This window comes from Drosophila rhopaloa, unplaced genomic scaffold (genome assembly GCF_018152115.1).
Source record: "Drosophila rhopaloa isolate 14029-0021.01 unplaced genomic scaffold, ASM1815211v1 contig_3, whole genome shotgun sequence".
In the NCBI taxonomy this organism is placed as follows: Eukaryota; Metazoa; Arthropoda; class Insecta; order Diptera; family Drosophilidae; genus Drosophila; species Drosophila rhopaloa.
Genome location: NW_025335123.1, coordinates 5836979 through 5861783, shown reverse-complemented (window position 1 = coordinate 5861783; position 24805 = coordinate 5836979). Strand labels below are relative to the sequence as shown.

The 24805-nt window shown below is 40.9% G+C and overlaps 4 protein-coding genes across 4 annotated transcripts; 1 reads left to right on the top strand and 3 right to left on the bottom strand.

Moving 5' to 3' along the window:
- Positions 1-520: 520 nt before the first annotated feature.
- LOC108042948 (SH3 domain-containing protein C23A1.17) lies at positions 521-6292 on the bottom strand. The gene is made up of 2 exons (XM_017121460.1): positions 6187-6292; positions 521-2214 (listed from the first exon to the last, which is right to left on the bottom strand). The coding sequence occupies exon 2, from the start codon at positions 2189-2191 to the stop codon at positions 557-559; it is 1635 nt and encodes a 544-aa protein (XP_016976949.1). The 5' UTR covers positions 2192-2214; positions 6187-6292; the 3' UTR covers positions 521-556.
- An 8370-nt stretch (positions 6293-14662) lies between these two features.
- LOC108042951 (protein Diedel) lies at positions 14663-15360 on the bottom strand. The gene has a single exon (XM_017121463.1). It carries the CDS (start codon positions 15358-15360, stop codon positions 15010-15012), a length of 351 nt encoding a protein of 116 aa, XP_016976952.1. The 3' UTR covers positions 14663-15009.
- Positions 15361-16798: 1438 nt separating this feature from the next.
- Positions 16799-17991, top strand: LOC108042954 (inactive peptidyl-prolyl cis-trans isomerase shutdown-like). Its single transcript, XM_017121465.1, has 2 exons — positions 16799-16892; positions 16950-17991. Exon 2 carries the CDS (start codon positions 16955-16957, stop codon positions 17879-17881), a length of 927 nt encoding a protein of 308 aa, XP_016976954.1. The 5' UTR covers positions 16799-16892; positions 16950-16954; the 3' UTR covers positions 17882-17991.
- Positions 17992-19700: 1709 nt separating this feature from the next.
- On the bottom strand, positions 19701-20866 carry LOC108042955. The gene is made up of 2 exons (XM_017121466.2): positions 20732-20866; positions 19701-20520 (listed from the first exon to the last, which is right to left on the bottom strand). Exon 2 carries the CDS (start codon positions 20473-20475, stop codon positions 19741-19743), a length of 735 nt encoding a protein of 244 aa, XP_016976955.1. The 5' UTR covers positions 20476-20520; positions 20732-20866; the 3' UTR covers positions 19701-19740.
- Positions 20867-24805: the final 3939 nt, after the last annotated feature.

Below are 24805 nucleotides of genomic sequence, written 5' to 3'. Positions count from 1 at the left end.
TTGAAAATGGCAAAATAATATTGTTATTACAATTGCAGTCAAAAGATTGCAACGCAGTAAAGTATAGTATATATATTCTTGATCAGCACAGCCGGCTAATCTCTCAAATTTGTTTACTTGAATTTCCCAAACTAATTACTAAAAAGTTGGAATTTTAATTATATTTTCCACTGTATTTTCAATTAATGAAACAATCAACTTTAATTATCCAATCAATCACATTCATTGTGCTTTTTTTATTTTAAATATTTATTATAATTTACATTATTTAATTGAAATATGTACTCGTAAAAATATATTTAATGCCTGGCCTAAGTATTCTCACTTTTCTACTCAAGCTAATTTCTCAAATTGATTTATTTGAATTTAACAAACTAATTACTAATAAGTTGAAGTTTTAATTATATTTTCCACCGTATTTTCAGTTAATGAAACAATCAACTTCAATTATTCCATCAATCACATTCATTGTGATTTTTTTTTATTTTAAAAATATATTATAAGTTACATTATTCATTTGAAATATATACTCGTAAAAATAAATATTATTCCTAGGCTAAGTAATCTCCTTCTTCTCATCTTTGTCTTTATTTTTGTCCTGGGCCAACTTGAGTGCCTGGAGATTCCTTTCCGCCTCCGCCGCCTCAGCCGCCCTTTTGGCCTTGGCCCTCTGGTTCTGCAGCGTGTTGAGCAGCTTCATCTGCGACTTGTGCTTGAGGATCGAGGGCAGTGCGAACCCGGTGGTCATGGGTGGGGTCATGGGTGGCGGAACGACGGGGGGTGGCATTGCAGGGGGTGGAACTGCAGGGGGTGGAACTGCAGGCGGCGGAACTGCAGGGGGCACCTCCTTCGCAAGGCTGCCACCAGCTGGGGCAATATCGACGGTAGTGGCGGTGGGTGTGGCAGGAGGAGGAGGAGGAGGCGCCACAAAGGACGACACGGGAGGAGCGCGCGAAACAATGGGAGCCCGTGGCGGTCTAACCGTGGGTATCTTGAAGAGCGAGGCTGGAGTCTTGAAGACCGGACGCTGATTGAGCTGCTGCACCTGCTGGCTGGCCCCAGATCCTGGCAAGAATTGCGACCTGGGGGCGGGGCAGGACTTCGGGGCCGAGGAGGCCATCTGCGCCATATAGGTGGCCCCGAACGAGACCAGCTGCTGGGCGGTGAAGAACATCTGCCGCTGGTTGCCATTGGCCTCGCGGAGCACGGCCTGGAACCGCAGCGATCCCGGGGTGTTCAGCTGCATGATGGCCACATTGGGGCCGAAGAGCTGCAGGTTCTGGCGCACCTGGGCCTGGCTGATCACCGGCGCCGACTGGGTGGTGGCCGTGACCACCGATCCGCTGACGGGGATCGGGACCGCCTCCTGTTTGGGCTCCACTTTGGGCGGCGCATCCTGGAGCAGATCCCTGGGCAGCACCCACGGCTGATGGGCCGGCTGCACAATGACCTTGGGGTATATCTCGTTCTCCAGCGGATTGATGCAGTGCTCCAGGAAGTTCGGTGGCGGCGGCAGCGGAGGTGGCGTCTCCGCCCGACGACCGCGCTTCGTGGCCCTTGGCCTGGGCGTGGTGGCCCTCCGGCCACGCCTCCGCCCCCGGGTGCCCTTGCTGGGGGCGGACTCATCCGAGGACGACGGCTGGGTGGGCTCGGTGTAGAGCAGGGTGGGATTGCTGCCCCACAGGATTGCCTGCTGCGGGATCTGCTGCATGTGCGACGGGATGAACATGATCTGGTGCTGCGGACGCACTGCCTCGCTGTTCACGAAGATCACCTGACTGGGAGCCACCGAGTGCACGGGCGGCACATACAGATCCACCAGCTCGATGATCGTGTTCGGCTGCTCCACCATCACCACCGAAGTGGGCACATCTTCGATGGTTTCGGTGGCATTGGTAGTTTCGGTGGTGCCCGTATCCACTCCATTTTGAACGTTCTCTTCGTTTTCCTGGGCCATGGAATCCATGGGGGTTTGTCCAGGATTGACCACCGTTTCCTCGGACATGGCTTCCATTGGGGCAACCGGATTATCCTTCGCTTCTGGCAACTCAACCTCCATTGGAACCACTGTGTTCTCCTTCTTCTCCTTTTCCCAGACCATTTCATCCGGTGCGGGAAGTGGATTTCCCTCCTTTTCCTGGGGCGTGGCATCCATTGGGGTAACTGGGTTTTCCTCCGTTTCCTGGGACATGGTTTTCCCAATTTGGGTGGCGCCTAGAAATGAGACGAGTTCAGTTTTTGCGAACAGTTAGGGGAAATCCCGCCCTGCAGCACCACATATTAATTTGCATTTGGTTCAAGCCTCATTTGCTTTTATTCCTGCTGACTCTTCAACTCTACCCACTTCCAAAATCATTTTCCCCGCCCCCCTTTCCCTGCTGGTCAGTCAACAAAAATACATGGGAAAAAAATTGTACTTCGTAAATATAACAAATTCAGATGTTTGTATAGCACCACATGGCTTACTCCTTAGATATTGATTTATTTTAATTTTTAGGAAACTTTAGTATATTGTGTTTAACTGCTAGACCAATAAAAGGAATTAGTTAAAAAAGGAACTCGAATTTTTATCAGTGCACACACACAATCCCTGCTCCTCCCCCACAAACACAAAAAATGACTGGCAAGCCGCAAATACTTTGTCAGGCTCAAGTTGACAGTCGTCCTGGATCCCGAGTCCTGGTTTTGTTCCTGGCGCCATAGGCTCGTTCTGCCCCCTCCACCCCCTAACCCTCCCTCCCTCCCCTTGCCCATGTACCCCACGCATTTGACACTTTTTTGCGGGGAGCCATATGCCGGGGATTCCCCGCCCATCTTCTTGTGTGTGTGTGTGTGTGTGTGTCAGTGTCTGTGTGCAAAGGCATTTGGCTGAACAGATTGTTGAAGATTTGATTTCGGGCAGAGAGCTTTGCCACTGGACGCCGCCCTGCCCCCTGCCCCCCGTTCACCCATCAGCCAACACCCAACACCCAACGCCCATCAGCCAGAACAGCCCGCCAGTGGAACAATCGTTAATCTAATGAAAGATGACATTTCATGTGGGCCTGGAGATGTTTATGTCCCAACAACACTTGAGCGGGCTCTGGCATGTGACCACTGGCGTCTCCACCTCCACCTCCACTTCCCCACTACAACCACCATCTCCTCCTCCATCTCCACCTCCTCCTCCACTGAGATGGCTCTTCCACTTGCTCGCATCTCATCCGATTTGCTGGGGGCATTCATCATTCCCCTGCTTTCAGTTTTCGGCTTTCGGAGCTTTGATGAATAAGCGGCTAGTTAAGCAGGGGAACCCATCAGTAAGGCCTGATGTTGGGAGGGGGGATGGGGGATGGAGGAAGCTTGTTGCGATCAAAGGTCAATTTACAAGACTCATTGGCCTGTTCCTTATAGCCGTATATAGCCATATATCAAATTGGGCATTCGTCACTTAATATCCGACACAGTAATTAGAGATATGAATTAATTGGAAGAAGTATGGGGATCTGAAATATTCATGGGCCCAACAGAAAACCCTGAAAGTATGTTGCACTTTATGGTGTTACTATTACTATTTATATACGTTGTTTTTTTTTTTTTTTTTTTTTTAAATTATTTATTTGCGCCGGAATCGTTCAATGCCATTTGAACATAACCGGACGTATGAGGACATATATACATATATAGTATATATTATACTATTTAAACTAAATACAATTATTTACAATTATTTACAAAATTTACAAAATTTTTTTTTGGATTACTGGATGACCCGGGAAGCGAGGTCACTGGGGTGAAATCTCTTCAGCCTTCGAAGAGGTTGCGGATTTATATACGTGCTCAAGGGTTTTATCTCAGCTTCAAATAATATTTTTAAAGTTGGGAAATTAATTATATTATGCGAAGCATATAAACTTGGTAAAAGTTGTTTCTGGCAACTTGTGATATTAAAGACAATGCTGTGTCTAAAGTGAAAAGCCCTTATTCACATTGATCTCATTAAAATATAGTTTCGCATTGACCATTTTCCTGGTGAAAATTTCAGGAGCTGCCACGCCCTTCGCCTTCGACCGCCCAGCACTCAGTGGCCCAATAAAATTTGATTAGTTAAACAGCCTGCAGAACGAAACCGAGAAGGACGAGGAGCTGGACAAATCCTTGGCAGGCCGAGGACCCAAGAAGGACCCGAGAAATATTAGAACTTATGGGGGCCAAAGGGGGGAGGAGGGGGGACATGTGTATTGTGTATTCATGAGGCCAGGCGACGGCGACAGGACATCAGGCAACTTTGGGTTAATTTACATTATAAACTTTGAATATTTTATTGTTTGCCCGGGCTAAGGACACCAGCTGGCTCCTGTCCCTAGATTCTCCTCCTTGGCCTCGTTTATTGACACTTTGGTGGGCCAGCGGGTGTATCCAGTTGAAAGGCTCTGTGGTCACCAGAACGACAGGAATTGGGGGGGGGGGATTGGGGTGGAGGGGTCGAGCTCAGTGACTCTGATTTAATGGCGGCATCAACATTTTTGGGCAAATTATGACGGAGGCAGGACCTCCCAGTCGCTAGGCTACCTACCACGCCCACTTGTCGACCGTCATTAGCATGGCCTTCGCTTGTTAAGCTTTTAAGCATCGGGTTACTAAATAATTAAGCCATTTTCCGTTACCAGCTCGTAAAACAATTCAGCCGCCGATTTCTCCACACAAATTGAGCAGCGGTGTTGGTGATGGAAATACAGGTGGGTATTCGATTGCACGTTGACTCCAAAAATAATAATTGAAATAACTTCGAAATTGATACGCTCATATCGACCAGTTGTCACTCAAAAGTTCACGTTGGTCGTCCACAGTAATTAGTGCATTATTTTTCGGGATTTCAAATCAAAACATAATACGAGACAATACATATATACATAAATTAAATCTATGTGCTTTGTGTTTAAATGCCCAATGCTATTTTAATTCTTGTGTAACAATATCTGTTTTAAAAAGCATAATTTTTGTCTCTAGTTTTTGGAGATTTGTTTTTACTCGCTATTTCTATCAATTGAGTCTAGATTTTAGTTAAGAATCTCTCTGCATAGAAACTTTTCATGTTTATTGAAATTGGAAATACGAAATAAATGGTTTCTTCTTTCAGCAGACAAATCGTTTGGATATGAATTTTTGGAAGCCCCCAATTTGTTTTTTGTATACTGTCAAAGGGGCTAATGACTGTAAAGAGTATTTTGGCCTGCGTTTTGTTTTTTTTTTTTTTTGTAAGCCGCTCTACCGCCTGGATTTCTGGCTATTGAAAACTCTACTTTATGGACTTGGAACGTTTTCCTAAAACCAGCTTATGGGGTCTGATGAAAGTTTTCGCTTTCGCTGCTAATAAGCTACGTGTCGCAGTTGCCTTTTGGGTGGGGGAAAAGGGTGGGGGAAATGGATGGGGGGTGGTTTGGTAGGGTTGTTGGTACAACGCGGCTTTGGACTAATAAAAATATGAGACAGTTTAAGCTGCCGCCGTTTCGTGTCTGCTCTTTGTTGTTGGCCGCTGTTGTTGGGCCACATATGAATAAACTGCCACTAATCCAGCACCCCAAGTCGAATCCCTCACCTGTACATACAAAAAAACCGGGGGATATGAGACTGGCAGAAAAGAAATTAATAATTTATAAATGTTTGCTGGCGCCAAGGATTAAGCAAAGGATTTTCAACGCCTTTTGCTTGGAAGTTATCCTCGGGGAAAACTCCTCAGCGATCTTGGGGATGGGGGAAAACTCATTTAAAGAAATGTTTCTCTTATCACCGTCCTGCCATCGAAATTAGCCAAAGCAAAAAGTGAGGGGGAGAAAATGGAAAAATGGGGTGGGTGGACTGGGGGACGGGTGGAAAAACAAGGACAAAGCGTATGCAGGCAGTGCAATAAATTATAATGCAAATCCGCCTTTGTGATCGCAACAACAACGGCTACAAAATGGGCATTAAATGCCCGCCACTTGACTGCGCCGCACATTTTTTCATTTTTTTTTTTGCTCTGCCGCCTCTTTTTTTTTTCGTCGCCCACTGCCATCCTTGTTGTTCGTCCATTTAAAATGATAAAAATCGCAAACAATTTCTGTGCCCGCAACGAAAAGAAAAAAAAAGGGGGCTTCGGAGGGTTAACCGCGGCTTGTGGGGCACTGCGGGGAAAGCGGGAGGGGGAAACTGAAACTTTTCACTCACCAATCAAACGGCAACTGGAAAAATATACGCGAAACTCAACGCGACTTAAAACTGGAATTCCTGGGCTCCGTTGCCTTTCAAAATGGAACTGGGAATGAGCCAGTTGAGTGGGAGACCCTACATGCCCCAGATATTCGACTGACATGCCACCCAGAGTCGACTTGTGTAGGTGAAAATATTGAAGGGATCATTTGATCTGACCGAAGAGAAAATTCTTTTCGTGCAATTAAAACAACGAAACGATGGCTACGGCTTTTACACAACATCTCACTGCTTGCACAGAGTATATTAAATAAATTGTGTGTATTAATAAAATACATATATTAATAATAAAGTATATAAAAACATACAGTTGACCTTGAGAGAGCCAAATATGGTTTGATTTCTTAATTAATAAACTGGATTAATAATGGATTACGATTCAGAGTATTTTTGGTTAATTTAAACTAATAAAATACAATAGTTATATTAAGATATATTTCGTTTCAACAAATAATTAGCTTTTTATGATTCTGTGTGCATTCATTAACCTGGCAGTTAACAGATGTCCTTTTTTGGTGCCCCCACTTCCATATCATAACAAAACCGTTTTCATCCGCATCATCCAGAACCTTTCCATGTGCGAAATTATAAACATATGTAAATGTTGAACCTTATTCAGTATCCGAATTTCGCCTCCATTCAGCCATTTAATAAGCCTAGTGCTGCCATTCTGTCTTTTTTCCGGACAAATCTGACCTTTTTTGAGCAATTGTTTTGTTAATTTCCCGTTCAAATTTAAAAAATTTTTCATTTTCCCAATTTCTAGCAAAAATTCAATTGTCATAACTGGTTAAACCATCTTATTTATTGAAATTAGTCGGAAAATTATGGGAATGGAAAGCAAATATTTCTAGCTGTGTGCTTTACGGCTGTGAACTGATATTTATTGTGAACTGATATTATTTATATTATATTTAAAATAAAAAACATTCCTGTCTCTTGTCTATTTCTTAAATGTCTCATCCATTTTTTCCATTTTGGCTTGGCCCATTTATCTCGTTTTTTAAATTTGTTGGCAGCACTGGATCTGCCGCAAAATATTTGAAAATAGCTCTTTAAGGCGAAAAGTTTAAATGCGAAATGCTGACAAATGCGTTTCGATTTCCATTCACAAAGGGGGTTCGAAGTTGGGTTTTCCATATATCTCAAAGTTGGAAATTAAATTAAATTTCTTTATTGGCACTTTTTTTCCTGCATTCGTTTCATTTCGTTTGCCACGCATATGCATATGCAAAATCCGAAGAGAGGGTGTCCTTCGGTGGGCGCAAGGGGGTGGCTCGAGGGTTGGGTGGCTGGATGGCTGGATGGCTGGCTGGATGGACAGCCAAAGCAATCAGCAGCAATAAATGATAAGCTTCGAGGCAACAAAGCCAAAACCGAAAGACGCACATGAGCACAAAGAGTCTAGATGGGTGGTTTCTGGGAGGCGGAAATTCCGATTTGGGGGAGGCTGAAGGCCGGGCAAAAGAACGTCTCAGATGCCGGAGAGCCCAAGAAACTGTCATCCACAGGAAAAGTGGCGAGGGGTAGCGAGGCAGTGGGAAATAGGCTTTCACCACTCGCTTTTCCTTGGTCAATATCTGAAAATCGGAAGAAGCGAGGGTGCTTGTCTGGGGCTACTTTGCAACAGATTTGCCGCTAACGAAGCGCACGATTTCCAATAATACCCAGAATGCGTCTGGGAGATGCGGATGCTATTCCTCCATACCCTCGATAACAATTGATCTGGGGTAGCCTTGCACCCTAATCATTATGCAGCAGAACGTGGGTATTATTAAATGTAATATGATATAGTATAATAAATATATATTATTAAAATAATATGATTGTTACCTATTGAAAATGTACAGGAATGTATTCCTTAGTCGAGCATTGGGGCATTCGTATATTTTTAAGAATCAGATTTTGTAACATAGTCTATATCTTTTGAAAGTTTATACTTTTTCCTCTTTTCTTTCTTTTTCGAAATATATTAGTAACATAGTAACCTAACCGCACTTATAATGTGATAATGAGGTTTATTAAATTCTAGATATCCTAATCTATACATCACCTAGGGTGAATGAAAGATAAACTTCCAAAGAAAAACATTTTTTAAAGCTTTACTAATAACTCAAACTATAGATAAAAAATTAAAGTAAACAAGAAAGGAAAGCTAACATCGGGCGGAGCCGAAGTTGATATACCCTTGCAGAATATTTTATAAATTATATTGTCCAAAATTATTCATATGATGTATTCTTAATACTCATAAAATGTCCCAACTTCCTAACTTTAAAAACACCAAAGTTATGTCATTTCCAATCGTTCAGTTATATGGCAGCTATAAGATATAGTCGGCCGATCCTTATGAAATTTGGTAGGTCGGATTGATTAGCCAAAAATAAAACCCATAGAAAATCCCAACTTCCTAACTTTAAAAACACCAAAGTTATGGCTTTTCCGATCAATCAGTTATATGGCGGCTATAGGATATAGTCGTCAGATCCTTATGAAATTTGGTAGGTCGGATTGATTAGCCAAAAATAAAACCCATAGAAAATCCCAACTTCCTAACTTTAAAAACACCAAAGTTATGGCTTTTCCGATCGTTCAGTTATATGGCAGCTATATGATATAGTGGCCCGATCCGGCTCGTTCCGACTTATATACTACCTGCAATAGAAATACAACTTTTGGGAAAGTTTCAAGCAGATAGCTTTAAAACTGAGGGACTAGTTTGCGTAGAAACGGACGGACAGACGGACAGACGGACAGACGGACAGACGGACAGACGGACGGACAGACGGACGGACAGACGGACAGACGGACATGGCTAGATCGACTCTCCTGGTGATGCTGATCAAGAATATATATACTTTATAGGGTCGGAAATGTCTCCTTCACTGCGTTGCAAACTTTTGACTGAAATTATAATACCCTCTGCAAGGGTATAAAAAAGGAAACCACTGAAAGTAAATTATAGGTAAGAGCTATACATTCATGCATTTATATTAGAACTTTGTTTTAACTTAAGGTTATCATTAAGTAAAGAAATAAATATACTATACTATATTGAATCAGGGTATCCAGATAGTCTTTTGAAGACATCCTCCCACATATGCGAATACAATCGCAGGGGGTGGGGTGGGTGGTGTGAGGGTAGCTCATAAAACGTACGCCAAATGGACACAAACACTCGTCGTCCCACTCCAGAAATGCGACTTGTTGGCTGGACTTGGCCGTAATGAGTTCCCTTGTGGCCGGACCGTATCGCCTTTTTATGGAGCCGCCCAAGGGGGCGGGGCAAGCGGTGGGAGGCGGTGGTGTCAAGGTGAAAGCCACTTAAAGCCAAGGGCAGGGCTCAACAATTTCCAGTTATCATGTGACAGTAATGAAGTGACAGACGGCAACAAGGAGATCCAAATATCCCGATGACAACTCGACCGCAAAGCCTGAAGTGTGAGGGGGATGGGGGGTGGGGGGGTTGGCTTAACTTTTCCCTTAAAGTCGTTTAAAGAGGCTTCAATTTCGACATTTGGCCAGGTTTCCCCTTTCCCTTCGCCTTCGCCCTGCGGTTCTTGCACAGCGGCCACATTAATTATTAATTGCAGAATAATTGCAAAATTGTGTTTGGTCAAGTTAATTTATGCAATAAGACCACCGCTTGCCCCGATCCACACTTTCCGCGTTTTAAAGTAGCCCGTTCACTCAATTTGCCACTCTTCATTCCGTGTAATTCCTCTGCTCATTTGGAGCAAGCGGCCTTTTCTTCTCTCTTTTTTTTTTGCTGTGTTTGGGCCCGGCTAATGAGCCACTGATGGTCATGAGCCGGCGACCCTGTCCCCAGACCTGCCCCGCCCCCCTACCAGTCCCGCCCCCTTCTGAGCCAGAGCAATTACTTAATCATTTGCCTAACGACCGAAAGGCAGGCGAAGGCAACAACAGCAGAAATTAGCAAAAATTAAGTGAGAGTTCAAGTGAATTTGGGGCTGTGAAAAGGGGGGGGGGGGTTTTATCCATGTGGCCGAATTTGTGGTAAATTGTAGTGCGGTTTTTCTAATTTTCAAATAAGTGCGGTAACGGCAGAAAAGTATGCTACATAAAATATGCAAATCTATCCTAGAGATACAAGAGTATCTGTGCAGTTGAGCCGACTTAAATTGCAATTGCAATCAATTCCAGCAGCAACTAGAATGTATAATATTGTATTGGCCTATTTATTTGTTTTAAAAGGTTTTCGTATTTGCAGCTGAATTGTTTTTATTATACAATATTAAAGAACTTAATGTACTCTTCAAACGCAAAAGTATAATTTACAAAATTTACTACAAAATTAAATTAATTCAGAAAACCGGTCGAAGCCACTTGCCAGCAATTTTAAATACGTATTTTGGACAACTGAGTAAATCATTTTATTTTCACTCAGTTGTCCAGGGAAAATACAAATTTAAAATTAGCAAACTGTAAGTTTTAAAATGAAACCGAATTTAAGCTAGAGGGAAAGTTTGCAAAACCATGTTTCTAACTTCTTCGTTTCTTAGTCAAAGGTATCAATGCTTTACTGAAGTTAAAGTTCACCTCATGCTCTTGCACGATTTCCTCTTCTGACATTTGTGCTTTTGTCACGTTTTGCGGTGCTTGTAACTTTGAAATATTTAAATCAAAATATGGGAAAACACACATACAAAAACCACTGCATACATTTACTATCTGATTGGGTCTGGTTAGTTGCTAGTCAAAAACAGAACGCATGGGGTGCAAAAATAATTTGTTGGCCACTGGCATTTTTTATTGCCCACCAAATAGAAATAAAAAGGTGTACATGTAATAAACCTGTGTTTAAAAACACAGATACGTTTAGTATTTAAGTCAGGCATTTGAGCTTGGCTTGAACTTAATATATTTAAAAATATTTGTTTGCTAATAAACAAAAAATATAAGATTAATAGATTAAGAGGATTCGATATTTCGCCGCTTTTCTTGTATGGTTTGGCATACTTATTCGCAAGCCTTCAATTTTCTGTTCGTATAAAGGAAGAATTCTGTCTGTTCTGGGCAGAGGGGGGAGGTGCAGAGGGGCGAGAAAATCAACATAAGCATTTTTGATATTTCAAATATTTATCATTTAAAATTCTTTGGACAGGCCATGGGTTCGCCTGGCAGAAAACAAGAGCACGCAGGATTGAGATGCTCTCGGCCTTTGGCCTGGCTTGTTATTATTATTATTCTTCTTCTCGGGCAAAGCTGAGTGTGCATCTGCATCTGCCTGTGCATCTGCGAGATACTGAGATACTGGGATGCTGAGATACTCGGTTTTGGTTGTGTGTATCTTATGGATTTCTGCTCGGGCCCAGGCAAGCATATAAATCTATTATCCTTTAATTTAGCCACAGAAATAATGAAGCATGTAAGAGTCTTTTGTGTATCTTTGTGCCTGTGTGTTTGTGTGCCACGCCCTCTGCGTTGCCCCCTTTCTTCTTTCCCCTTTCCCTTTTTCCTTTCTCCTTTCCCTTTTTCCCTTTCCCCCCCTGACACACATAAATTCAATCAACGGCAATTTGCTGGCAGAGTTGCAAAGGCGTCGACGTCCGCAAATGTGCAATTTATTTATTGTTACTACGGCAAAAGCCTCTCGCTGTTGTTTTTCTACCCAGTAATTTTGATTTCAGTTCCATTTGATCCTGGTTTTCGTTTGGAAGTGCATTTTCAATTTCATTTGTATTTTAGTGACATCATGTTTGGTTAGATGAAATTCTTCTAAATAGGTCAACAGCCAACATATTGTTTGAAATAACTTCGTTATTTCCCGGCTATAATCATTTTGAAATAGTGTTAAATCCGAGAAAATACCTAAATGGTTTATTTGGATATTAATGCTCTACGTATTACAAATTGCTAGCCAAAAGTATACATCTTATTGTTTGCTAATATTAAAGTACAAAGTTTGATTCATACTTATGTGATACTCGTTTTGCATTATATTTAAAAAATAATTTAATATCCTTCTACAAATCAAAGGATAATTAGGATTTTATTTTTTTAACAATTCAAGTGCAGTAAAGTGAAAGATACTTTAGAATATCTAATGATATACACATTTTTAAAATTCGATTAATGGAACTTACAAATTTTTTGGATTAAATGCCATCATGCAAGCAAATAGAGCTGTTTGTCTTAGCTTTCGCATCTCCCCATTTTCCCCAGGGTATTTTCCGACTCTCTTTGCTCGATTTAGGCCTTTCTCCTGCGTGTTGTTATATCTGCAAATTGAATTTTCATTTAGCATTTCTCCAGCTGCAACTTGCTCCCGCTGCAGGCAAACGGAAATGCAAATTTTCCCCGACCTCTAAGACCAAAAAAAGGGGCAGCAGCGCAGCGATGAAGACACAAAGCGACGACAAAGCCAGAGCGTCAAATTGGCAACACACATGCCGGCGAAAATGTGTGGCAGCATCTGGCTTGGCAGCTGCCTTAATTAGTTAATAAGAAAAGCGAGTTTCGCCGGCTTTTGAGCCATGCAGCCACGCATCCACGCACTTTCCCTCGAGGAAATTCGTTAAAAGACGATACTCGATACGCGATACGGGATTCAGTGGATCCACCAGCTCGTTTATTTCCAGGAGCGGCTAATCGCATCAGAGGGAATTATCCCGGCCAACGATTGATTTACGGGCCGGGACTCTAGCAAAAAATATCCATGGCGAAACTCTTTTTAAGCTGCTGCAATCTTGGGATGTTCGCAATCAATTCCGTTTGATACTGCCTGCTCCGATCCCAGCACCATTCCGCTGCCACGCCCACTCAATTGAGTTATGATTTATGGGCGGGCAACAGGTGAGGGCGGAGCAGCGGACCCGCAGTCCCACCAATGCTCGCCCAACCGGACACCTCCACTTCCGGAGCACACTGAGAGAAAATAGACCAGGCAACTGAAGTTTAATGTGCAACAAAAACAAGTCACCCGAAATTTAGAATGCGTTTTTAACCCAAAAAATGTTTCAATTTGTTTTGCCATATTTTCAAACTATATTTATATATTTATTTTATTTGATAATCAATGTAGATATATCCCAAATTCTAAAAAGCTCTGCACTTTTAGAACTTAGAGAATATTACATCCAAATGTGTTGGAGAAAAACAACAATGTGTGTTAATTTCCTTTGAAGAGAAACGGCCAAATTAACCCCCCAAAACCTTACATTACAATAAATGCAGATATTTCAAATTATAATATATTTAGTTTGTTATTAAATATGCAAATAATTAAAAATATACTTTCATGAGAATAACCAATTACCGCAGCTATTTTCGGGCCAGAAAACAAAGGAATTTAAAAGGTGATGAGTTTTGCCACTGAAAGTGACAAGTAAGTTGCTGTATACATGTATGACCAGAACTCTGTGAATATTTGTTCGAGTGCAGGCCACATCCGTCCGGTGCCACGCCCCCTTTGAGCCGCAGGCGTAAACTTTTCGCGCCTCTCGCGCCATCCTCGTAAACTGTCCCCCGACGTGGCAGTGGCACTTGGCATTCAGGACAGGACACTGCTCCACGGAGAGTCCACGTTGGCATGGGGATTGGGATGGGTGTGGGTGTGGGGATGGAGGATCTGCAGTCGGATTCGGAGACGGAGCGGGAGCTGGAGTCCCACTGCCAACTGATTAAAATGCGTTGCAGGACTGTAAAAGGAGCTGAGTCGACGTCGACTGCGCTGCCGGCGACGCTGCATTTGCATTTATATTGTTTTGACCCGAGCATTATTATCATTTCTTTTCGCCTGCTCTCATTCCCATTCGCAGCGCCACTTTGTGGACACGTAGTCCTCCTCCTCGTCCTCCTCCTCGTCCACCTCCCCCTCCACCTGCCCCTCCCCTGCCTCCTGCCCCGCCCACTGATCCTTGATTATGCCCCCGGCATAAAGCCAACTTTGGCCGCGGAAAGTTCGTCTTAGCGGGTGTTTTATGGCTCTTTTTGAACCCATTCAGTATGCCAAAACTTTGCGACGTCCTCAGCAACAGGGCTTCATAGCGAAATAGAGCACTAGATATAAGGATTATGCCCCAGGAGCGAAAGGATAGACTGATGAGTGCTTTTCAGGGGATTCTAAATGGCTAAATAATAACACATAATAGTTCTCATTTCTGATCTGCGCGTAAGTTATTAGCTGGAACATAATCAAAATAAATACATTTCTTTAAAGTCATTTTAATTTACGTAGTTTTAAAAAGTTCGATTTAATTGGGATTGAAGAAAGAAGAATTACAATAGATTTACGTTGGATGAGTTACATTTGATTACATTACTGTACTCATCAATTAGATGTCGATCAGTGCATTATTGGCCACGAAAATACTGATCACAGCCTCTGTGTTGGCTTAGTTTTACATCTAGTCTATATATATAGCTAATCATTACGGCAATCTGATAAGATTTCTAACAGATAGCCAAAAAATGTTGGTCACAGGGGAAATTTATTAGTTTACATTGATTACAACTTGATCTTTACTCACCAAAACAACTTGTTTGTTATCGTTTGATTGTCAGACGGGAATTTAATGTATTGCAGAGTATATCACCAAGGGCTTTTATCATTAAAACAATACTAATGTAGTTTAACTTTAGTTTTCAATAATAAATCTATTCTACAAGCGTTTTGGCAATCTCGTTTTATGTCTTTGGATAAATTATTATTTAAATGCAGATGTATAAATGCTTTTTATTATATTTTCTAGAAAGCTTTATAGACGATTCAAGAAGATGATCCAGAAAGTTTAATATTTTGTCACCAGTCCTGGCCTGTCACCAGTGTTTCACCACCAGTTTAGTGCTAATAATTTGAATGTTTAAGTGACCATTTCTTTGCAGGAAGCTCTCGGCATAGTTTCCCTTGTGGCAGCCACCGCGACACCAGCAGCCGAAGACGTTGCAAGAGCCCACGCCGCAAAAGGTGCCCACCAACGGCATTCCATTGGCGCAAATGGTGAGGGAACAACCATTTCGGGTCTTTTTGGCATTCACCTGTCCGCAGGTGCCTCCAATTACTATGAACTCCAGTTTCCCCACCACGTTGCAGCATTCGGCATTCGAGCCATCGAAGAGGGCCAGCCAAAGAATTGCGATGAGCAGGCAGGAAACCGAAAGTAGTCGCATCGTGGAACGCAAAAAAACTAATTGAAATCACTGCCAAATGATCGCTTTATATACACCAGCATATAGTATATTCCCGATTTATTACCTGCGATAAGGCAAAACTTTAATAAATTTAAACGCTTTCAAGGGCCCTAGAAAATCAAATATTTTAGTGATATAAGATTGTTCTTCCCAAACAATATTTGTATACCTTTGCAGAGGGTATTATAATTTCTTAAATAAGGTAAAATATTTTTGGGGCAGTTCATATATAACAAGAAAGGAAAGCTAACTTCGGGCGGAGCCGAAGTTGATATACCCTTGCAGAATACTCTGTAAATTATTTTCTCCAAAATTCATATGATGCATTCTTAATACTCATAAAAAATCCCAACTTCCTAACTTTAAAAACACCAAAGTTATAGCATTTCCAATCGTTCAGTTATATGGCGGCTATAGGATATAGTCGGCCGATCCTTATGAAATTTGGTAGGTTGGATTGATTGGCCAAATATAAAACCGATAGAAAATCCCAACTTCCTAACTTTACAAACACTAAGGTTATGGCATTTCCGATCAATCACTTATATGGCAGCTATAGGATATAGTCGGCCGATCCCGGCCGTTCCGACTTATATACTGCGTGCAAAGGAAAGAAGGGTGTGTGCAAAGTTTCAATTCGATATCTTTAAAACTGAGAGACTAGTTCGCGTAGAAACAGACAGACGGACAGACAGACGGACAGACGGACAGACGGACATGGCTATATCAACTCAGGAGGTGATCCTGATCAAGAATATATATACTTTATAGGGTCGGAGATGTCTCCTTCACTGCGTTGCACACTTTTGACCAAAATTATAATACCCTCTGCAAGGGTATAAAAAGTCATTATAGTTTTATTCTTATAGCTGCAAGGGTATATAATTTCGGCTTGCGGCCGTTAACATTCTTTATTGTTTGTATTGATTGTGGAATATCTTAATTGTTAATGCTTGTAATTGATTAGAATAAGTGGTCTGTGATTCGATTTTTTGAGTACACTGACGAGCAAAACTGTAACACCATTTTACAACTTGAAGTATACCCATTATATGTTTATTTAAAGTGTATTTTAACAGAGGCGACTATATATATTTATCAATCAAACAACTTATATATATTTATTTGAATCGTTATCGATTCCATTGCTATATAGCTTCCATAGGAACAACCTGAAAACCCATACAGACATCCGATAATACTTTGTATCTAGTTTTTAAGGCAAAGATGGAAACTCATATAGAAATCTTGTCTTGTCCATGTTTTTGAAATACTAGAAATGTATAAAGTTAAATACACCTTGAAATACCATTGTCAATTGTCTAACACTAAAAGTGGAAAGGACTTAATCGATATTTGAATTTTTCCAACACCATTCAAAACTAAAGCCCAGTCACCTGATTTTTTTTTGTGTCTAATAAATCGTCCGGTTGTTAACAAGTTTCTACATTTGTATTCTGACAACAAAATAATTTATTTTTTTTAATTTTAAACCTACCTTCAGCCTTTTTGTGAGTACCAAAACATCAACGAAAATGTTGTTCATTAGGATAATCTCGATCCTGCAGCGAATATGATTGAGCCAAATTGTGACGGAGATGCCACAAAAGTGCCCTACGAGGCAGTCCCTTCCTCGTGGACGCTGTCCCTCGTCGACCTCCGCAATTGGATGACCCTTGTCGACAAGCATGTCCACAAGCAGATCACTCGCCCGGGTGACGAGGAGCGGGATCCGGTGCCGGACAAGGCCCGGGTGTCCATCCGGTACAGGGCCTACTGGGAGGGCCACGAGCGCCCCTTCGAGGCCTCCAGGCTGCGGGAGTTCGAGACTGGTGGCCACATGGTGCTCAAGGGCCTGGAGGCCGCCGTTCGCACGATGCGACCCTACGAGCAGGCGGAATTCGTGATATCCCACGAGCTGCTCTACGGCGAGCTGGGCTGCCTGCCCCTCATTCAGCCCATGGCGAATGGGCTGTTCCAGGTGGAGGTCATCGACTACTGGCCTATCAAGCAGACCGAGAGGTGGCGCAACGAGTTCAACGATATCTATCCGGAGGCCAGGGAACTGCACCGGCAGGGCAGGATGTGGGTGAGGCGCTTGCAGCTACCCAATGCGGTGAGTGTCCTTCGGAAGGGCATCGAATCCTTGAGCAGCTGCCGGGTCAACAGTGCCGAGGAGCACCGCCAGCGGGCCGACCAGCTGGTCCTCCTCTATCAAGGCCTGATGGTGTGCTTCAATGGCATGGGCAGGCCGAATGCCGCCTGCGAGGTGATGAAGAAGGTGCGCCGTCTCACCGGGAACAATCCCCCCTGGAGGACGCTCTGCCAGGAGGGAAGGGCCCTCTTCACCTTGGGACACTTCGAGCGGGCCCACAATGCCTTTTCGGAGGCGCAGAAAATGCAGCCGAACAACTACCTCATCCGGGATGAGATCATCAACATCAGCAAGTGGATAACCGTTCCCGAGGCGTCCAAGCTACCCTTTGGATACGTCCAATGAGTCGCTGAAGATTGATCCATTGAGAAAGACGAGCCTTTCGAAATAAGACACTAAATCTCAAAAAAATATGTTCTAGTCATAAAGAATTATTCTTGGCATATATTTGTACTAATTTAATAAATTTTACTCATTTTAATATTGCTCTAAAATTCAGCTCAATTTATAATTATTTTGCTATTAAAATAAATAGTTTATATTTGTTCAGTGCAAATATATGCAAGCTCCTCTTTTGTGAGCCTGTCTTGTCCTTTGCATACTGATTTGCTGTTTATTTTTCGAAACACTATTTTCTATTGCCCAGTACCAAATAAAAAATTGTTAGAAAATGTAGTATTTCGTTAGAACTAAAAAAAAGCAAATAATATCACAACGAATTTTCAATTCTGCGGCTAAATACAGTAGTGGTTTGTAGGTACGCTTCGTCACTACGTGGTTGGCCATCTACAGTTGCAAAAATGTAAAGAAAAATCGCTAGAGCATTTTTTGTTTTCAACTACCATATGTCAAGAATAGAAGATCCACCGATTTTGAGTTTAAAAAATGATTTTTAGGCTTCTTTCCCTTAACTCGCCGCCACCCACTTTGCGAGTTTTTCCCCAAAGATTTTCCCACCCGCCAGCATCCTTTTTGGTGGGCATAATCAGTGGCCCGCATCAAAATGGCGTCCACAACACAAAAAAATGGAGAGGAAATACAGTAAGAGGAAAATCGAAGGAAGACAACAAAAAATTCGAAGCGGACGTGGACGCTGACTGATTAGAAAAATGTTGTAAGACACAAGAAGCGGGCAAGAACCGAAATAAAATGAAATAAAACAAAATGAAAAGGCGAAACATTCGGGCGGAGAAAAAGAAGTTTCCGGGGGGCGACGAAATGAATAAAAAAGAAATTCATCAAATTTCGGGAGTATAGCAAAAACGATGTGGGGGGGAGGTAGGTTGAGGGGGGTTGACAGGAAGCGGCTTGTCAGCACGCGTACACCAAAAAAATATTGTTGAAAACAGTTAGCGAAACAATTTAATGATGAATGATGGTCAATGGCGAATTCCGTGCATTGTGTAGCGGAAGGAAGCCATCCCCAGAGGGGGAGGGGGGTGGAGGGGGTCCTTGGGGCATACCCTCACGACTGCCCACATCCAAGCAGCTCCCAGAAGCCCCAAGTCCTGGAACTTATTAAAAACTGTGTAAAAAGCGAACGACAATCCGGGGGAAACTTGTCATACGCCTTGAAAAGGATATTGTGATGGTATCTTTGGATGCCATTACAATGGCATTTGCTTCACTTTTATTGATCACTTTGAACTTACACATGATACGGCATTGAATACTGCTCAATGTAGGAAACCAATGAAATCAAATACTTGTATTACTTTAATATAATTTTATTGAAATACGCAAGGCTCTTGCGTCATATATAAAAATGTATAAGTTTATAAAAAGTCTTAAATCATATATTTTATATTTTCATAACAAACACAATCAGATTATAGAGGGCATTATATGGTTTTCAATGTTGTGTTTGTTTTAATTTAATATATATTTACCTCAAATCTTGCCTACACTTTCACTTAAGTTATTTAAACTTTCCATTATAAATATAACATTTTCATTTTCTCTTGTGTAAGATTTAAAATTTTTTTCTTCAATTATAATAAATTTGAAATATGAATTTCTCAGTTTTAATTTAATTATGAAGACCAAACTGGTGGTTTAATTCCAAAAAGTAATATAAAAATATATGTAAAATTTTCAAATATTTTTTAAGTTAAAATTTTATATTTATTCTACAGTTTAAATGGTCAAAATTGATTTTATTTTTATTATTTGAAAAATAATGCTTTTTTGAAATTGATTACATTTTATTTGGGTCCCTCGGGCATATTGTTGCCATTCTGACGTCCTCGGTTTGAATTAAAGAATAATTTGTTTGTATAGATCCGTCTTTTGTTATGATTTACTTTTTGTTTTCTTGCCCAATGAAAATCATCTATTAATTGCATTGCAATTTTGTTTGCCTCCCAAATGTTTTTCGGATCCTTACGTAGTACCGAAAGTTTCAAAGGTCCCCGAAGACCAGATATAAAAGCGTGTAGAAATCGTTTTTCAAAAACACATTCCTGAGTTTTTCGAAATACCAGATCTTCTTCTTGCCTCTCCAAAAGATCGAAACATGCACATCTTATTTTTGATATTTCTACATATAAGTGATAGATTTTCAGTCCGAAGCTTGGGATTTCTCGCAAGTCGTCCATTAGAGTATCCATATTTCTGGGGTCTGCAAAATTGTCTATTAGTGCCTTCTTTATTTCCTCCCAATTAAGCTTTGTTCGTTCCCTAATGAGCACTCTGTTGGCCTCCCCGACGATTTTCCTTCGAATAGCTCTCAATATAAAAACTGGGCAGTCCGTTTTATAAATGTTTTTCACGACGTTAATCACCATATCCTCAACACTGCCAATAAAGTCGGAGAGAGTATACTGATCGCCATCGAATGTCGGTAACAATTGAACCATATCTGGTATATCAATCTCCACCAGTATTTTCTGGGTATCCATTATGGGACATTCACTTTCAGTAGCCTTAGTGTCTTCCATTTGAATCTCTGTTTCTGGAGTATATTCTCGAAACGCCTGTGTATCCTGGTAAAAAAAGATTTGAACATTAACGACTGAATGAGTTGGATGTCACTATATATATATATTTTTTTTGGTGATAGAATTTTTAAGATATTTTTATTTTCCAAAGAATGGAATTTGTTTTTTGAGTATTATTTTTGTGTGTCTCTTATTTTCTCTGGCTTGTTTTCTATTTCACTAGCACTAGTTATCGTATTTAATTTGTTGCACTCACTTGGTGATATTAAAATATCTCTATTATTATTTCATTCTTCGAGTTATTTGAAGATCGGGCCTTTTAAGAATTTAAATAAGAACTGTCGCGGTAGAGTGCCAGATCGTAAGTGAAGTTATTTCCAATGAACAACTGTCAAGTAAGCTCCTGCGCTTGAAATCTGCTCTTATATACGCATAGGAACATATGTACACTGAATATGTAAACATTTCGGGTTCGGATTTGCTGACGAGTCCCCTGAAGTGCGAGGAATATCCGGCCCTTATGTTTGTGTCGAGTTGCCGCATCGACATAACTGAGCCAAAAACACCCAAGAGTACATGCCCATTAGAATTTTCGGTTGGGGGAGCACTTGTGGTAACCCGAGGAGCCTGTCGATCTTGGACCATCAACTTCTATCGGAATAAGTAGATATTCTCGAGTTGCGATCGTAAATAATTTCTTGGACATGAGCACGTAACAATAAAAGCGTAACTGAAGGATTTCGATTTCGAGGCAAAATATGAAATTGAAATTCTTTTCCGTTGAAAAATATATATTATTAATTCCAGTTTGGTTGTCTTTCGAAAAATCGCATGGGAGTCTGCTCGATGCCGAATGCGAATCATTATGCGGGACTTAAAATGGCATTTATCACATTGACAAACTCCTGCTCCCCATTACTTATCCGAACCTCCTCCGCCTTCGAATCCGATTCCGATTCCGATTTCGATTCGGTATCAGTCATTCGTCATTCGTTCATTTGGCAATCAGAAATGAATTTTTTGCCATCTCCGCTGTGTTCTGTTCGGCTTTGTTTGTTGTTTTGCAGCCCCGTCTGCGATTCCTGTCAATTGGCATTTGTCAAATGACTTTGGCTCCCGAGTACAGTTGCCTCCGCAGCGCCTTTCTCCTACGTCACGCCACGATAAGGCTTCTATATATCTATAATATATATATATATAAATACATATATATAGAGGCAGAGGACCCAGAGAACAGAGCCTGACAAGCTGCCAAATCTTTTGGCATATCATTTGAATTTGTGCGAATTTGGAATTGCCATTTCCTGCTGGTCATTTATCTGGGCCTAATGCGCTCCATGACAAGCGAAAGCATTGCTTTGCCATCCCATATCCCATACCCCATACCCCATTCCATTCCAACCCATCCCAATCCGACATCCCTGCCCCCGATGATTAACAGGTTTCCGAGCTCCTCCGAACTGATTGTTGTGGATGCCGCCAATGCCACAGCCAATGCCACTGCCAATGCCACATCCAATGCCAATGCCGAGGCACTTAAGTAGCTCTGTTCGGAGAGTAAGGCGATCCCATAAACTCGGCCAGAGCCAATTAAGCAGCACGGAGAAAAATAGCTCTTCAATTTGCTCATATTTCAAAATTAAAATTTTCACTGAACACCAACATCTTTTATTCTGTCTTGTTTAAAGAAACCAAAACATTTTGCATACAAAATTAAACTACACTCAGAACTAATAATAGTTTATTGGAATATTTTAAGAACACTTAAAAGTACCAGCTAACTATGCAAATAATTGATGGTTTATTAATCAGATTTAAAGGAAAACAGCATTTCAAGTCTTATTTTTCCCAAAGATAAAAATCGAATTAGACTAAATGTACTTTGTTTTTCTCTCTCTGCAGACAATTGCGAGAGGAGAGTGACCAAAGGATGCCCAACAGGATCCCACGGCTCCTTGGAGGTGGGCTTGGGAAATGGCCTTGGGCGTATAATTTTATTGTGATGAACTGATAATGTGACATTATTGTAACTCATTTGTCAACAAATTACGGGCGCTTGAGGTGGGCGTGGTCCTGTCCCGAGCCTATGTATCAATCAGTGTGCACAAGGATATGCTTCCCCCTGGGTGGGCCATCCGCCATCCGCCACCCAACACCCCACACCCCACACCACCCACCTCCCCGCGCACACCCATACATAATAAATGAATCGTGCATGCATTGGAAAAGATCAAAAGTGTCAATAAAACAAAGGCAGACAAACAAAACCCAAAGCGAACTGAAACGAACCCCAAAGGAGAAAACAAACATGGGGCGAGCGGAATGGAGCCGGGCCAAATGACAAAAGTGGCAAACGTGGCATAAATTACACAACCACCACTCACTTGTGCAGCTAGTTAGGGAAAATAAAAACAGGAAACAAGAGCTGGCAGCGGGATTCGAATTTAGTAATACCCCGTAGGGCGGAAAATGCCCACACACATTAAATAGTTATATAAACTGATATGATATCAAAATTCGATATAATAAATATTTATATTCAAACATTTCAATTTGATCTTTTTGAAAATATTCTTTTTAAATTATATTTTTAAATCAACATGATATTTGTTAGTATAATTTGATAATCTGAGATATGATCAAAAAGATATAATTAGTGTTCCAAGTGATATGAAATACTTTGTGTAAAAGGCAACTAAATGTTATAATATGATTAAATTTTGAAAGATTTTTTTTTGTTTTTGAATTTTTGGGCAATTATTCCTCTTTTCTATTTAAATTTTTTAGATTTTTAAGTTACAAGTTTCGGGTTTATTATTCAAATTTAAATGTATAATATATGAAAACTATGCAAAACATAAATTGACAGAGGTGAGTTACTGTTTTTTAATTCAAACTAACTGTTATATCAGTTTAGTCGGAAAACCCCCTGCTTTCCAACTCCAGTTCGATATTTAGAGGGTATCGAAACACAGGACATCGGGCGAACAGCGAAATCCCCGCTTAACAAGTGGTCTCCAATGATGCGCGATAGAAGTTCACATGGCCAGCGAGAATACTATGGGAATAGGAATTGAAATAGGAAAAAGGAAAAAGGACACCACCCCGCCCACATTTGACAAAGTAAATCAAGGAAAATTAAATGAATTATTGCCGCAATAAATGTGGGCGAATGGCAATATAAATTGTGTATGTCGCCACTTGGAAAATACCAAAAGAAATGCCAAACTCGAGATGGAGACGCAGATGAAGATGGCTAAGAAAGTGAGGGGATTGCAGATGGAGATAGAGGAAAATGGAATGGAGCACTGTGACCAAGGACACAATTCCGATATATATCAGTCCACAAAAAACAAAGGCCAACACTTTTAAAGATCCACACAAGTTTTAAATGCCACTTCTTTTAAGGGCTTTCTAAGTCTAGCATAAATTCAATGCATTAATCTTTGAACAAAAATATATAATTTATATTAGTTAATAGGATTACTATCATTACGTAAGTGTTGTCTTTGCATAAACAACAAATACTTAATTGCAACAAAAATTAATTTTCAGCTTTAGCAAATAATTTGATATTTACCTCAACTTTCTTTATTGTTTCTTACAACTGACTGGTCAAAGAAGCTTAAGTAAATTGAATTATTTCCATTGACACCTTGGCTATCCTTTAATTGTTTTGCTAAAGATATATATATATATATATGTATTTCTGAGGATGTTAAAGTTATGCGTATGTCATAATCAGCAATAGGCCCAAGGCTTAAACAATATAAACCTTGTTCTATCTTCAAATCTCCCTTTATGACTCCCACTTCAGGCTAGACCATTTTCCACGTTTTTTTCTATATAAAGCATTTTTTATTTGCCATTTGGACTTTGATTTATTTCAATTGCTTATAATTTCCCGCACGAGTTTCCCACTCTCCTCCTTTTTTTTTTGTTGGGTGGTCGCGCATAAGTAGAAATAAATAAAAATAGATTAATGGCCAGCTCGAGTATCCACACAATAAATTCCAATGGGGCTGGAAAAAGGCTAAACTATTTGCTTTGGTTGTTATACACGGGGAGAAAACAGTGTGAAGAGGAATTAATTGATATGAAAAGTAGAATTTCGATTTAATACAATAAAAAATGAATTTTAGATAATAATGCTGCTTGTTATTGTTTATGTTGATTAACAAATTCATAGGGAAATATAAAATAAGGTACTTTTTTATGGATTTAACTTTTGATAATGTTGGAAACATATACATATTTTATTTTCTGTGTACCCCATTCAGTCACAAGTTGAATGCTACAGTTATGGTTCATTTAGCCGTATCAGATTCTG

What these genes read in the sequence shown, in the direction of transcription:
- LOC108042948 (XM_017121460.1), bottom strand. Translation starts at nt 2,191, where the DNA reads ATGTCCCAGGAAACGGAGGAAAACCCAGTTACCCCAATGGATGCCACG.
- LOC108042951 (XM_017121463.1), bottom strand. Translation starts at nt 15,360, where the DNA reads ATGCGACTACTTTCGGTTTCCTGCCTGCTCATCGCAATTCTTTGGCTG.
- LOC108042954 (XM_017121465.1), top strand. Translation starts at nt 16,955, where the DNA reads ATGATTGAGCCAAATTGTGACGGAGATGCCACAAAAGTGCCCTACGAG.
- LOC108042955 (XM_017121466.2), bottom strand. Translation starts at nt 20,475, where the DNA reads ATGGAAGACACTAAGGCTACTGAAAGTGAATGTCCCATAATGGATACC.